At 48.6% G+C, this 12500-nt stretch overlaps 1 protein-coding gene across 1 annotated transcript in view; it reads right to left on the bottom strand.

Annotated features, from left to right (window-relative positions):
• The window catches only part of actr5 (actin related protein 5), a gene marked incomplete at its 5' end in the record, with an annotated part of 17637 nt that overhangs the window by 4003 nt on the left and 1134 nt on the right, over window positions 1–12500 (bottom strand). Inside the window, 4 exons of the mRNA XM_083657243.1 lie at window positions 5378–5542; window positions 7092–7309; window positions 8070–8239; window positions 8421–8665. Of these exons, the coding sequence (XP_083513369.1) occupies window positions 5378–5542; window positions 7092–7309; window positions 8070–8239; window positions 8421–8665 (798 nt within the window). The remainder of the gene's footprint in view (window positions 1–5377; window positions 5543–7091; window positions 7310–8069; window positions 8240–8420; window positions 8666–12500) is intronic.

Below are 12500 nucleotides of genomic sequence, written 5' to 3' on the forward strand. Positions count from 1 at the left end.
GGCTTAGTAATTTAATTATGTAGCCTACAGAGCCACGAATGTTTTGCTTGTTCTATTCTCAGTTAGCTGCAATCTATTTTTCATATGGCGATCTTATGAATGGTGAGTGACTCCAGAGAGCCGATATTATATGGGTCTCTCATGGATTTTGATCTTATCCTCTGAAGCTAACCTGGTCGCGACCAGGTTAGCTTTGCAGCGTCAGTTGCCATGGTGATTGAAAGTTAACTTGCTTTGTAGTACGGCTAAACCAGGTTTAAACTCAAACTTACTCGGATAAGGCATTAAACTAGCTTCGTAGTACAGGCTACTGAATCTGATATCTGCCTTCATACCTACCTTCTATGGAGAATACACTCACTTGGCTTGCTAGTTGCAACTGAAGCATTGGCAAACATAGCTTTAAGTATATGATATAAATACATAGAAATGATGACTACTTAACCATCAACGTGTTTTATTATAAAATGTTCTGTATTGCAATCATAAAATGATTATATCACTGTATCGCAATAATTCATGCAAATGAATGGTTTCAGAACACAGAAGTCAATTCTCCCATCTTGTTTTGCCATTAAAACTCAGGTGATTATCAAAGATTACGGGAGTTTAATCTAAAGTGTGAAGATTTATCTTAAATTACGGTACATGTTCACACTGATTAAATACAGTATTATACAACTCATTATATGACCTGAAATGTGGCCCCATCAGCTGAAACATTAGAAGAACTAAGTATTTCCTCGTGCTATTTTGCCATCATTTGGTTGAGTAAATTCCCAAATCCACCACTTCCCTTGGCCGTGCATCATTCCAGTTTGCTGCCCCCTCTGACTGGAATGCTCTGCAAAAAACCCTCAAACTGGACAAACTCATCTCCGTCTCTGCCTTCAGACTCACTATTTCAGACACCCTCACTGATTCTTGTACATGCTTCCCTTCTCTGTAGGGTAGCACTTGTATCACTTCCATTACACACCCCCTCTGTCCACCTTTACTTGTTTTTATGCCCCCTTGCGCTCATGTCTGCTCACTTTCTGTTTTTATGCCTCTCTGTGTTAATGTTGCTGTCCTTGTTGATGCTTGCTGTTGTGTTATGTGCTTCTTACTGCTGTGTTTAATGCTTATTGTGTCAGGATCGGTGTCAGACATGTGGATCTACTCGCGGGTCGTTGAGGGCCAAGACACTCTCCAGGAGTAGGGGAGTTGTGGAACTGGATAGCTTGATGGCAGGGGCTGCACTGTTCGGGGTTTGGGAACGGTCGCAGAGAGATTGCAGAAGGTGCTGGTTGCAGGAATTGCAGGTTGCAGGCGTTGCTTGAGATTGGTATGACCCTAGTTTAGATTATGAATCACTGGCCAGAGCCTGCCGGAACAGGCCTTTATAGATCCGAGCATGACACCACCTGTGCTATGACATCATACCGTTTGTGACATCATCAGAGACGTGACATCACCTGTGCTATGACATCACTAGCGAAAGGCATGAAAGACACTTATGAACCATGACATCATCAGTGATCGATGACATCATAGTCGGAATGACGACGTCAAAGTAGGAATGATGACGTCATCCTAACAGTACCCTCCCCTCAACGGACGTCACCTGGCGTCCAATGAGGCCATCAAGGATGGCATCTGGGAGACAAAAAATCCGTAGGTTCTGGTGGAGGTGCTCTTCCGCAGGTGGTTAGACGCAGGTGGTTAGGCCCCAAAGGGGGTGTAAGAGAGTGAGGTGCTCTTCAGCAGGTGGTTAGATGCAGGTGGTCAGACCCCAAAGGGGGTGCAGGACAGTGGAGGTGCTCCTCCCTAATACAGGATATCGAAGCCATAGATGGACCGATACGTGGATAGAACTTCCACCGGGTCCGGTGGATCCTCTGGGACCGGCCATCCCCCGGGGCACGATCCAAACATGGACCTACTTTTCTTTGTGGGGAAGAAGGATGGGACCCTCAGACCATGTATTGATTTCCGAGGGTTGAACGACATCACGGTGAAGAACACATACCCCCTGCCACTCATTAGCTCTGCCTTCCCACCCCTTCATGGCTCCAAGATATTCTCCAAACTTGATCTAAGGAATGCCTACCACCTGGTCCGCATTAGGGAGGGGGACGAGTGGAAGACGGCCTTCAACACTTCCCTTGGCCATTTTGAGTACCTGGTTATGCCTTTCGGGCTTACTAACGCCCCCGCCGTCTTCCAGACTCTCATAAATGACATTCTGAGGGATATGATCGGCCTCTTCGTTTTTGTCTACTTGGATGACATCCTCATCTTCTCTCAGGATTTTGACGACCATCAACAACATGTCCGCCTAGTGCTCCAACGGCTGTTGGAGAACAGCCTCTTCGTCAAGGCTGAGAAGTGTGAATTTCATGCTTCCACTGTGTCCTTCCTCGGATATGTGATTGCCGAGGGCGAGTTGCGCATGGATCCCGCCAAGGTCGCGGCTGTGGCGGATTGGCCTGAACCCTCTACCTTGAAACAGCTTCAACGGTTCCTTGGGTTTGCCAATTTTTATCAACGATTTGTCCGCAACTACGGCAGTGTGGCTTCCCCTCTTACCGCCCTCACCTCTACCTCTACTCCGTTTCGGTGGACCCCCCTGGCCAAGACTGCTTTTAGCGAGCTCAAACGCCGTTTCTCTACAGCTCCCGTGCTCTCCCAACCTGACCCAGAACTGCAGTTCATCGTTGAGGTTGATGCTTCAGAGACTGGAATTGGGGCTGTTCTCTCTCAACGCTCTCCTGGGGATCATAAGGTCCATCCTTGCGCCTTTTTCTCGTGTAAACTCTCACCCGCTGAAGCCAATTATAACGTCGGCGATCGTGAGCTGCTGGCAGTTAAGTCAGCTCTTGAGGAGTGGCGCCATTGGCTGGAGGGTTCCAAGCTCCCGTTCGTCGTGTGGACGGACCACAAGAACCTGGCCTACATCCAGGCCGCCAAGAGATTGAACTCCCGGCAGGCCAGGTGGACCCTGTTTTTCGGGAGGTTCAACTTCACCTTAACTTACCGACCGGGTTCTAAGAACGTCAAGCCAGACGCTCTGTCCCGCCAGTTCTCTGCTGACATACGGGCTGAGCCCGAACCCGTGTTGCCTGCGGCCTGTTTTGTGGCCGCGGTAACGTGGGAGATTGAATCGCGTGTCCGTCTAGCCCAACAGGGACAGCCTGACCAAAAGGGGGTCCCGCCGGGACGTCTATTCGTTCCTGACTCCGCCCGTTCTGAGGTTCTTCTGTGGGGCCACTCGACGCGGCTTACTTGTCACCCTGGGGTTAGACGGACCCTTGCCTTCGTCCGCAGGCGCTTCTGGTGGCCCGCCATGGAGGGGGATACTAGGGAGTTCGTCGCCGCTTGCCCGGTCTGTGCCATAAACAAGACTTCGACTAAACCCTCGTCAGGCCTTCTCCGCCCCCTTCCTATACCTCGTCGCCCTTGGTCTCATATGGCCATGGACTTTATAACCGGACTCCCCCCATCCGATGGGAACACCGTCATCTTGACCGTCATTGACCGATTCTCTAAGTGGGCTCACTTTATTCCACTTCCTAAGCTCCCGTCCTCCAAGGAGACGGCGGACCTCTTGGTTTTACACGTGTACCGGGCACATGGCATTCCGTCTGACATTGTGTCCGATCGCGGGCCGCAGTTCATTTCCCAGGTTTGGAAGGCCTTCTGTTCGGCTCTTGGCACGACTGTCAGCCTCTCGTCGGGTTATCACCCGCAGACTAATGGCCAAGCCGAGAGGGTCAACCAGGAGTTGGAGACCATGCTGCGTTGCACCACAGCTGCTGACCCCTCCCACTGGAGTGCCCAGTTGCCATGGGTTGAGTACGCCCACAACACGCACCCCAACGCCTCTTCCGGCATGTCTCCCTTTGAATGCTGCTTCGGTTTTCAGCCCCCCTTGTTCCCCTCCCAGGAGGAGGAGGTTGCAGTGCCTTCCATGCAGACACATTTGCGCCGTTGCCGTCGCACGTGGAAGAGGGCCCGCGCATCACTATTACGTTCCTCTACCAAGACGCAAGTCCAGGCTAACCGCCGCCGCACACCGGCCCCAGCCTATGCGCCGGGTCAGAGAGTGTGGCTCTCGTCTCGGAACGTTCCCTTGAAGGTTGAGTCAAGGAAGCTTGCGCCCCGTTTTATCGGGCCTTTTGTTATTGAGCGGGTTGTGAACCCTGCGGCTGTCCGCTTGGTTCTACCTGCTTCTCTCCGTCGCATCAACCATACCTTCCACGTATCCCAGGTCAAGCCGGTGCACTCTAGTCCCTTGTGCCCTCCCGCGGCGGCCCCCCCGCCGCCTCGGTTAATCGACGACCACCCTGCCTACACGGTCCGGCGGCTGTTGGACAGGCGACGCAGGGGTCGTGGGTTTGAATACCTGGTGGATTGGGAGGGGTACGGCCCCGAGGAACGCAGTTGGGTTCCCCGCCGGTTCATCCTTGACGCTGCGCTCATTCGGGATTTCCTTGCGGCTGATCGGGCGCCGGGTGACGCCCGTTGAGGGGAGGGTACTGTTAGGATGACGTCATCATTCCTACGTTGACGTCATTCCTACTATGATGTCATCGATCACTGATGATGTCATGATTCATAAGCGGTGAATCATGACATCGCTGGTGATGTCACAACACATGTGATGTCATAACACAGGTGATGTCATATTCGAGTCTATAAGGGTCTGCTCCTGCAGGCCTTGGCGAAGGATTCATACTGTCAGGATCGGTGTCAGACATGTGGATCTACTCGCGGGTCGTTGAGGGCCAAGACACTCTCCAGGAGTAGGGGAGTTGTGGAACTGGATAGCTTGATGGCAGGGGCTGCACTGTTCGGGGTTTGGGAACGGTCGCAGAGAGATTGCAGAAGGTGCTGGTTGCAGGAATTGCAGGTTGCAGGCGTTGCTTGAGATTGGTATGACCCTAGTTTAGATTATGAATCACTGGCCAGAGCCTGCCGGAACAGGCCTTTATAGATCCGAGCATGACACCACCTGTGCTATGACATCATACCGTTTGTGACATCATCAGAGACGTGACATCACCTGTGCTATGACATCACTAGCGAAAGGCATGAAAGACACTTATGAACCATGACATCATCAGTGATCGATGACATCATAGTCGGAATGACGACGTCAAAGTAGGAATGATGACGTCATCCTAACAATTGTTGTTTTGTTGCATCTCATTTAATTGTCGATTTACGGTAATTGTAGTTTTATGTGCTTTGTTTTTAACATGTTTTGATCTTTTAGCCCTCCTCCCTTTTCCCCTTATGAGGCAGGCCGACATTGTAAATAAGAATTTTGTTCTTAATTGTCTCGCCTGGTAAAATAAAGGTAAAATAAAATAAATAAAATAGTAAGACCCACCTCCGTCCTCCCCTCCGGCCCGTCGCTGTGCAGCAGTTTGTGGCGGCCCTGCTCCACAGCCAGGTGCAGCTTGTTGATGTAGGACTGAAGCTCCTCCGCTGAGTCCATGTTCAGCTCCACCAGGTTCTTATGGAACTGATCCAGCAGGCCGTCCTCCAGCAGCTCCTGCTCACACAAAACCCCATTCAGTTTTCAAATCTGATCCCTGAAGGCCTCGTTCACATCGAATTTAGAACGATAACCATAAACTATTTTGATTGGTTGAAATTTTTTTTATCACCGTGTCTGCATCCAAAAACAAATCGCTTTGAAGCAGGAATATAGTTACACTCGTCGTTTTGGACGTTTTTATAGTTATCATTGAAAACACAGATATGCTATTTATTTTGAACGATTGAAACATTTTTAACAGCGTCGGCTGGTATAGTTTTCACCTCATGAGTCTGTGTATGTTTATATGTCTGTGGACACATTCTGTCAGCGAGATAGCGTCAAAAACACACAGTTTTGCAAAACACGACCGCGATCAAAACCGTACAAGATATGAAACTTTACAGGTGTGTAGTTAAACTTTACAGGTGTGTAGTTAAACTTTACAGGTGTGTAGTTGACATCAAAATGAAGGTCGAGTTGGAAAATGGGTTGTGATCTGAACAAGGGGGCCAAAGTGACTTTCTTCCTCTAGGACTTTCTTGAACGAGAGATGTTCCTTTTAAATGGCACCACCTGGTTAAATCAAATTAAATCAAATAAAACAAAGACAGACATGCAAACACACGTACAAAAAACAGTGCATAAAGACAGGGTTGCCATTTATGAGCAATGCTATGGATTTTATGTCGTGATATTTCATGCAGTCTTATGAAAAGTTGTATGCTTCGTGTACTGTATAGTAGTAACAACTAATGGTAAATGGCCTGCATTTATATAGCGCTTTTATCCAAAGCGCTTTACAGTCAGCAGGTACATTCACCCATTCATACACCGATGGGGCCGGTTAGCCACGCAGGGTGCTGCCACACCAACGGGAGCAATTTGGGGTTCAGTGTCTTGCCCAAGGACACTTCGACACGCAGACTGGAGGAGGCGGGAATCGAACCACCGACCTCTTTTATCCAAAGCGATTAGTGGACGACCCGCTCTACCTCCTGAGCTACAGCCACACCCAACTAAATGAGCATTCTAACAGACAAACAGCAGGATAATACCGCATTCAAGACAACTCAGACCGCCGTCAGTTTCAACACGGAACCTCCGGCCCGGACAGATTTGCGTTCACGCTGCACCTCCCGCTCGGGGGGGAAAACCCAAACTGTTGCTATAGCAACCCGCGTTAGCATGGTAGCTACCTACTAGCGAACAATGCTAACCGAACATGCTGAATGTTGAATTTCACACGGAGCGAAACACAGATGACACAAACACATATGAAACGTTAACATTACATAATTAAGACCTCAAATTATGTGTGTTAAAACGTCAACAAACGTCTTTATAATAATTCTGTGATTGTCATTAACGATGCAAGTTGCCATTTTGATGTGGCTGTGTGACGTCACCTCGGAGAAACCGGAGCTCTAGGATGATACCCGAATTTCCGAGCTGTAATTCCGGCCTGAAAACGACCGTTCAATTCACTTTTTACAGGTCGGAACCCATTTTTCCCGGCGGTCCGAGTTGTCTTGAACGGGGCTATAAGCCCTTCCTGTCTTACCTGCACAGCCAGCAGTTTGTCCAGTCGGTCCTGGTCGTGCTGCAGCTTCTCGTCGCGCCGCCTGGCGTTGATCTCCTGCAGGCGGCGGAGCTGCTGGGCGCGTCTCTCCTGCCGCTCCTCCACGCTCACGCAGCCTCCCAGCACCTTGGAGGAGAAGGGAAGCTGCATGCGGTGAACCTCCCGCTCATAAAAGTCCGGGCTGCGCCACTTCTCCAGCTCTGTGGGACATGGAAGCATATTCAGGGTTTCAAGTTACATTTAAGATTTTGAAGACCTTTTTTTTTTTAGACCATTATGAATGCAATTTCAGACCTATTTCACATCCATACTGGTAAAAAAAAAAAAGGGGGATAATCGGACTTAGATCAAATAAATTTGGGTCCGCGGAGTGTACAGTTTATTGACGTCATGTTTCTGGGGTGCTTTTCACAATTTCGGGGTACGTTTTTCAAACATTCAGAAATTCAGATAGTCATCTCCGGCCTAATGCAGCTTTAAATTAGTACATGAATGTAAGTATGTGTGTGTGTGTGTGTGTGTGTGTGTGTGTGTGTGTGTGTGTGTGTGTGTGTTACCTTCATGGTAATCGGCAGCAGTGTAGCTGTGTGTGTGTGTGTGTGTGTGTGTGTGTGTGTGTGTGTTACCTTCATGGTAATCGGCAGCAGTGTAGCTGTGTGTGTGTGTGTGTGTGTGTGTGTTACCTTCATGGTAATCGGCAGCAGTGTAGCTGTGTGTGTGTGTGTGTGTGTGTGTGTGTGTGTGTGCACGTGCGTGTGTGTGTGTGTGTTACCTTCATGGTAATCGGCAGCAGTGTGTGTGTGTGTGCGTGCGTGTGTGTGTGTTACCTTCATGGTAATCGGCAGCAGTGTGTGTGTGTGTGTGTGTGTGTGTGTGTGTCTGTGTGTGTGTGTGTGTGTGTGTGTGTGTGTGTGTGTGTGCGTGCGTGCGTGCGTGCGTGCGTGCGTGCGTGTGTGTTACCTTCATGGTAATCGGCAGCAGTGTAGCTGTGTGTGTGCAGCAGCTCCTCCATGCGGCTCAGTGTGATGGCGGCCAGGTGACCGGGGTATTTGAGCTGAAGGAGGCGCTGCAGGTAGGACGCCGCCTGGCTCCCGCCCACATTCACACGCTTACAGTTCACCGCATCCAACCTGCGGACACAGACACACACACACACACACACACACACACACACACACACAGCATTCAAGAAAATGAGAATCTATAAACCAACCAGTGCTTCTCCTTCACAGTGTGTGTGTGTGTGTGTGTGTGTGTGTGTGTGTGTGTGCGTGCGCGTGTGCGTGCGGCATGCGCGGACGCCGGCCTCACCTGCCGTTGATGACAGGCAGGATGTGGGAGCAGTGGTACCCTGAGGAGAGCACGATGCCCGTGTGCGCCCCCGGTGGCGGGAGGCGGCTCTGAGCGTTGTTGTGGTAGAAGCTGTACAGGCCGTCCACGCCGTACGACACGTGCGGCACGCCGTAACACTCGAACAGCAACTCGGACATCATCTGACGACAGTGCAGCGGGTTGCAGGGCGCCTCCGTCAACACCAGGGGGTGCTCCACACGGCCCTACAGGGAGAGATGTGTGTGTGTGTGGGGGTGTGTGGGTCATGTGATCCACACGGCCCTACAGGGAGAGATGTGTGTGTGTGTGGGGGGATGTGGGTCATGTGATCCACACTGCCCTACAGGGAGAGATGTGTGTGTGTGTGGGGGGGTGTGGGTCATGTGATCCACACGGCCCTACAGGGAGAGATGTGTGTGTGTGTGGGGGGGTGTGGGTCATGTGATCCACACGGCCCTACAGGGAGAGATGTGTGTGTGTGGGGGGGTGTGGGTCATGTGATCCACACGGCCCTACAGGGAGAGATGTGTGTGTGTGTGGGGGGTGTGTGGGTCATGTGATCCACACGGCCCTACAGGGAGAGATGTGTGTGTGTGTGGGGGGGTGTGGGTCATGTGATCCACACGGCCCTACAGGGAGAGATGTGTGTGTGTGTGTGGGGGGGTGTGGGTCATGTGATCCACACGGCCCTACAGGGAGAGATGTGTGTGTGTGGGGGGGTGTGTGGGTCATGTGATCCACACGGCCCTACAGGGAGAGATGTGTGTGTGTGTGTGTGTGGGGGGGTGTGGGTCATGTGATCCACACGGCCCTACAGGGAGAGATGTGTGTGTGTGGGGGGGTGTGGGTCATGTGATCCACACGGCCCTACAGGGAGAGATGCATGTGTGTGGGGGTGTGGGTCATGTGATCCACACGGCCCTACAGGGAGAGATGTGTGTGTGGGGGTGTGGGTCATGTGATCCACACTGCCCTACATGGAGATGTGTGTGTGTGTGTGTGGGGTGGGTCATGTGATCGACACTGCCCCACACTGCACCCACGAGGTGGTGCATGGGGGAACGGGCACTGCACTATAATTAGTGCCCTAACCCTCCTTAACATACACAAATAGTGTAGTAGCTGTACGGTACTGTACTGTAGCTGCTACCATTATGTATGTCTAATGTTTAATTGTATGCTTAATTAGGTATATGCTATTTGCACCTGTGCAAACAGAATGTCAATTATGTTTAAGTATGTTTAAAGTATGTACATGCCATTTGCACCTATGTGCAGTGAATATGTCACTGTCTCTGACTTGTCTTATCACTCTACTGCCTTATTGCTTGTTGTGTCTCTTGTTGTTTTTGCACTCATATGCCCTGTTATTTTGCACTATGTTGTAAACGGAGTCCACAGCACAAGAATTTCACACGTGATACTTGTACTACGGAGTGACAATAAAAATCTTGAATCTTGAATTAGTATAATTATAGTAAATACCGTTACGCACAAAATGTGAAGTTGTCAAACTGTTTCATGAACCTGCCAGAATATATTTATATTTATGTATTGATGAAAAATGAAAAAAGGCAGCAAGTCATGAATGTGATCAAAGCAAAGTACAACGTGCAGGTTTCAATAAGATACGTGTGTATTATTAGTATGTCAGCAGCACATAGTAGCACCCTGGAGCGTCAGGAGCGTCAGGACATGCTGTGTGTGACTCTCCGCCCGACGCACCAGACCTCTGAGCCGAGCACGAGGCTCGTCAAACCGCTAATTAATCAAATCAAGTTTTTGCAGAAAGGGAAAACTGTACATTTCGGATCATTATTTATAATACGCATCACTGCATCGTTTCAAATGTCTGGAGTGGAAATATTCAACATTTAACTGTGAGTTTCTTGCGGTTTTTACATCTTTGGCTTCAGCAGTTTATTCTTATGGATTTTTGGGGGATTCTGGGATATTTGGACGCCACTGAGGGTATCACTTTTGGAAGTAAGCATGAATTTATTTCGTATGTAATGTACACAGCATGGACTTGTACAGGCTACACTGTGAAAATGTTATTTCTAAAACATTGCAATAAAGTGGTGTGAGAAGGCATAAGGAGTGCTATCTTTATACTGGTCATTTGCTTTATTTGTAGGTTTAGATACGAGGCTATTGCTTATTTATGATTATTATTATTATTATGATTATTGCTATAATTTTATATTACATATTTTTTATTTTGTTTTCTTATTTATTTTTTCCTTTTTGGTGATCTGTCCCTCTCCTTCTGGCAGCAGACCTATAAGGAGGGATCTTGGCTTCGGCGGCCGTTCCTCCTGCAGAGTTGAGCGCGTGCCACTTCCCTGACAGAGGGGCTGCTGGCAGGGGCAACATGTGAGCAGGTACTGTGCAAACCGACAACACACACACACGAGTGTGAGCGTTTGGTGAGGGGTTAGGAAGAGGTTAATGGCTCGGTAAGGTTCATACATTTCGGGGAGAATGGAGGTTGACTTCTGCTTTGTACCTATTTGATATACTATCAAATAGGTAGGTTGATAAATGTATGCCTATCTGATATACTATCCGCTCCAGCTTTCGGAGGGTAGTGAATACACAGAAGAAGGTGCTTTTCTCTGCATGGTGGAGTTGAGCAAACTCTCTCCACAGTGTATAGCTTTCTGACTGCAGAAAATAATTATAACATATACATCAATATATCTATACATAAATATATCTATACATCTATATATATATATATATCTATATCTATCTATCTATCTATCTATCTATATCTATATCTATATCTATATCTATATCTATATCTATATATATATATATATATATGTATGTATGTGTGTGTTTGTGTTCTGTGCTGCACAGGTCATGAAGCCTCAGGAGGGAGAGCTCGTCACTGAAATCTCAAAGGTAAATCTTTCCTCATGATCCAGCCTGGCATGTTAGAGAGACAGTTCACATCTTACACACACATGAGCAAAAGTAAAATGAGCGAGCACAGGTTCAGCACCATGGAAAGCTCCATCCGTTAGCTATTGATGGAGCTGAGGGAAGTTTGAATCAGCCAGGGAAGTGGACTATGAAAAACGCTCTGTGGAGAGAGAGGAGAGGCTGCATGCCAGTGATTGTGGGCTCCAGCAGGTATCAGAACCAGTATGATATAACGGGGACTGGAGTCGGACTCTTCTTTGGTAACTCGAGTCGGGCTTGGACTGGAAGACTGGGGAGCATAGAGACGGACTTTATAGGACAGTAGATAGACAGACTGGGGAGCATAGAGACAGACTTTATAGGACAGTAGATAGACAGACTGGGGAGCATAGAGACAGACTTTATAGGACAGTAGATAGACAGACTGGGGACCATAGAGACAGACTTTATAGGACAGTAGATAGACAGACTGGGGAGCATAGAGACATACTTTATAGGACAGTAGATAGACAGACTGGGGAGCATAGAGACAGACTTTATAGGACAGTAGATAGACAGACTGGGGAGCATAGAGACAGACTTTATAGGACAGTAGATAGACAGACTGGGGAGCATAGAGACAGACTTTATAGGACAGTAGATAGACAGACTGGGGACCATAGAGACAGACTTTATAGGACAGTAGATAGACAGACTGGGGACCATAGAGACAGACTTTATAGGACAGTAGATAGACAGACTGGGGACCATAGAGACAGACTGTATAGGACAGTAGATAGACAGACTGGGGACCATAGAGACAGACTTTATAGGACAGTAGATAGACAGACTGGGGAGCATAGAGACAGACTTTATAGGACAGTAGATAGACAGACTGGGGACCATAGAGACAGACTGTATAGGACAGTAGATAGACAGACTGGGGACCATAGAGACAGACTTTATAGGACAGTAGATAGACAGACTGGGGACCATAGAGACAGACTGTATAGGACAGTAGATAGACAGACTGGGGACCATAGAGACAGACTTTATAGGACAGTAGATAGACAGACTGGGGACCATAGAGACAGACTTTATAGGACAGTAGATAGACAGACTGGGGACCATAGAGACAGACTGTATAGG

Source organism: Poromitra crassiceps (assembly GCF_964638095.1).
Source record: "Poromitra crassiceps genome assembly, chromosome: 20".
Lineage (NCBI taxonomy): Eukaryota > Metazoa > Chordata > Actinopteri > Beryciformes > Melamphaidae > Poromitra > Poromitra crassiceps.